The sequence below is a fragment of the Silene latifolia genome, chromosome X (genome assembly GCF_048544455.1).
Source record: "Silene latifolia isolate original U9 population chromosome X, ASM4854445v1, whole genome shotgun sequence".
Taxonomy (NCBI): domain Eukaryota; kingdom Viridiplantae; phylum Streptophyta; class Magnoliopsida; order Caryophyllales; family Caryophyllaceae; genus Silene; species Silene latifolia.
Genome location: NC_133537.1, coordinates 194,218,124 through 194,221,819, shown reverse-complemented (window position 1 = coordinate 194,221,819; position 3,696 = coordinate 194,218,124). Strand labels below are relative to the sequence as shown.

General features: G+C 44.8%; 1 protein-coding gene across 1 annotated transcript; it reads right to left on the bottom strand.

The window, feature by feature from the left end:
* Positions 1 to 782: 782 nt before the first annotated feature.
* On the bottom strand, positions 783 to 3,242 carry LOC141619029 (uncharacterized). Its single transcript, XM_074436066.1, has 2 exons — positions 1,366 to 3,242; positions 783 to 1,260 (listed from the first exon to the last, which is right to left on the bottom strand). Exons 1-2 carry the CDS (start codon positions 3,240 to 3,242, stop codon positions 783 to 785), a joined length of 2,355 nt encoding a protein of 784 aa, XP_074292167.1.
* Between the last annotated feature and the right edge of the window lie 454 nt (positions 3,243 to 3,696).

The following is a 3,696-nucleotide window of genomic DNA, read 5'->3' as shown; positions in this document are numbered from 1 at the left end:
ACATGCAATAAAATGGGCCATCTTGGAAAATCGATCCACTACGACCATGATTGCGTCCTTACCCCTTTGGGTTTGTGGTAGAGCAACAATAAAGTCCATGGACACGTCTTCCCATGGTCGGTTAGGGATAGGTAAGGGCGTGTACTCCCCTGGCTTGAAGGTACTCTTTGCAACGTGACAAGTGACACACTTACGAATCACATCTTGCTCGTCCTTCAGCATTCGAGGCCAATAGACATGCTCTTTAAGGACTTCCATAGTCTTAGTGACACCAAAATGTCCACCAAGTCCTCCCCCATGAGCTTCTCGTACCAATAACTCCCGGACTTGATGCTTGGGTACACACAGCTGATTTCCTTTGAAAAGAAATCTATCTTGAATTATGAACTCGCCTCGGGGTCCTGTTTGGCTTATCCTAAACATTTCACCAAAGTCGGGATCAGTTTCGTAGTAATCTTTCAAGGTCTCGAATCCAAGTAGGCGAACATCAAGCACGTTCAGTAAAGAGTAGCGTCGGGAAAGAGCGTCGCCCACCACATTTCTTTTGCCATCCTTATATTTCGAAGATAAATGAAAGGATTGAAAAAATTCAAACCATTTGGCATGTCTTAAGCTCAACTTCTGCGGTCCATTAATGTATTTTAAGGATTCATGGTCCGAATGTCGAATGAAGTGATTTGGGCGAAGATAGTGGCTCCAATGGTTGAGTGCTCTCACTATAGCATAGAACTCCTTATCATATGTGCAATACTTGAGCTGAGCTCCACTTAGCTTCTCGAAAATTAAGCAATGGGTCGCTTTACTTGGACCAACACAGCTCCAATTCCAACACCGCTCGCATCACACTCTACCTCGAAGGGTTGAGTAAAATCGGGAAGTGCTAGTATCGGTGCTTCACAAAGCCGTTGGATAATCGTCTCGAAAGCCTTTTGAGCAGCCTCGGTCAATACAAATGTTCGCTTTTTTAAACACTCGGTGATGAGACTTGTGATGGTGCTGAAATCTTTTATGAATCTTCGGTAGAACGAAGCAAGTCCTTGGAAAGACCGAACGTCTGTGACGGACTTAGGCGTAGGCCATGACTTAATGGCCTCGATCTTTGATTGCTCCACTGAAACTCCATCTTTAGAAACCACATAGCCGAGAAATATGACACTCTCGACCAAGAATGAACATTTCTCCTTCTTTCCATATAGCTTTTGTCCTCGGAGAGTTTCGAACACTTTGCGAAGGTGTTTTAAGTGATCTTCTTTGCTTTGACTTTAAACCAAGATATCATCTAAATAAACAACCAAAAATTTTCCCAAGAATGGTTTGAGTACCTCGTTCAGGAGCCGCATGAAAGTACTCGGAGCGTTGGTTAACCCGAATGGCATGACAGTCCATTCGTACAACCCATGTTTGGTCTTGAATGCAGTTTTCCATTCGTCACCTTCCCGCATTCGTATCTGATGGTAGCCACTCCTCAGGTCGATCTTAGAAAAGATCTCGGAGCCATGCAACTCATCAAGCATGTCATTAACTCTTGGAATCGGGAAACGGTACTCGATAGTTATGTTGTTCATGGCTCGACTATCGATGCACATCCGCCAACTCCCATCCTTTTTTGGGACAAGAAGAGTAGGAACGGCACATGGACTCATGCTTTCACGAACATAACCTCGTTCCATTAGCTCCTCGATTTGGCGCTGTAACTCCTTGGTCTCTGTTGGGTTGCATCGATAGGCTGCTTTGTTAGGTAACGCAGCTCCAGGAATGAGATCGATTTGATGTTCGATCCCGCGAATAGGCGGCAATCCCGGTGGTAAATCTTCAGGGAAAACGTCCTCGAATTCCTTTAAGAGCGCCGCTAGCTGGGCATCTTTGATCCCAACTTTTGGTGCCTCGTCGACCACCATAAGATAGACACAACCACCTTCCCTTAAGACTTTACCAACTTCTTGCTCACTTGCAAACATGGTCATGCTCGCGGTTTTCCTTTGTGGGGTGCCCAAAGAACGGACAACACTAGGTGCCATCGGTCTTAGGACAAGCTTCTTACCCTTGTCGACCAATTCATATTCGTTGCTTTGGCCACGGTGTATGACATTGCGATCGAATTGCCACGGACGCCCCAAGAGTATGTGGCATGCATCGATTGGCACTACGTCACACAAGATATTGTCGTCATAGGAGCCCATTGTTAACGCCACTTTGACTTGTTTGGTGACCTTCACCTTGTTCCCGTTATCAAGCCAATGTAACACATATGGTTTGGGATGAGGCATGGTATCCAATCCCAACTTGTCCACCATCTTTATAGAAGCAACGTTAGTACAACTCCCTCCATCGATGATTAGGCTACACCACTTGTCCTTCACTTGACATTTGGTGTGAAAAATCTGGTTCCTTTGTTCTGCCTCAATTGGTGTGGGTTGAGTCTGCAAAGCACGAAGAACTAAAGCACAATCATAGTTAGGAGCGTCATAAGTTTCGACATCTCTATCGTTCCCCTCCTCTTCTCTTTTTTCGAAGTTGAACACATCACCCAATCGTTCTTCTTCATCATACAACTCGTCTCGAACGGCAATAGCTTCCCTTAGTGCAATGTTTCTCTTATTTGGGCACGCGTTCTGAAAATGCCCAAATCCTTGGCATTTGAAACACCGTACTCTAGATAAACTTGTCTCCTTAGGAACGGGTATCTTGGGAGCGGACTCAGGGGTGGAAATCGTCTTAGGTGTAGTCTCAACCGTACGACTACTCGGACTTCCCCTTGATTGTCCTTCGCTCCTCCAGCTTCGACTACCCTCACCATGAGTTGTGGTGAGCTTGGCCTTCCCTTGAGCTTCGACCTTGAGACATAGATTACACAAGGAATCGAAGTCAGCGTAAGATTGTAATTCAACTGAATTGGCTATGTTATGATTTAGTGCACGAAGCAATCGAGCCATCTTCAAGTCTTCACTTTCCTCTAATCCTCCCATCAAAGTAAGATTTTCAAACTCATTTATGTAATCTGAGACACTGCTCCTCTCTTGAGTCAACTCAGCAATCTTGCGATACGTCGTGAGCTTATACGTGGCTGGGACGTATCTCTTGCGTAGCTTTCTTTTGAGAGATTCCCAAGAGGATATCTTTTCCTTTCCTGCCCGGGCACGTTTTACCTTAAAGCCTTCATACCATAGGGAGGCTCCACAACTTAGTCGTAGAATGGCGTACTTGCAACACTTCTCGTCATCCAGGTCCTTGAACTCAAACATCCGTTCAATTTTCCTCTCCCACTCGAGGTAATCCTCGGGATCCGTGCCTCCCACAAACTCAGGTAGTTCATTTACTTTGAATTCTTCTCGACTTTGTTAACCTCGACGTGGTGTTCCACGTGGGCTAAGTTCCGAAAGATTTTGTAGTGCTTCTATAAGACTTTGAAGGAGATTAGGATTGTCGGGTTCCATTTTTTTTTTTGATGAATAGTACCGTGAACAGTACTGGACGTGAACAGTAACTTTTGTTTTTTGTTTTTTTTTTGTTTTTTTTTTTTTGAAGAAATCAAGACCCCTGGATCGTCTCGATTAATGGAAATCAAGAGCCGAAGCTCTGATACCACAATTGATGTGAATCGCAAGCGGAAGTCTTAACTTGTACTAGCAAATAGACGAAGGATCCGAAGGCACTAGGTGCAACCCGATCAATCCGTATATTCGTAGCGAGATTTGA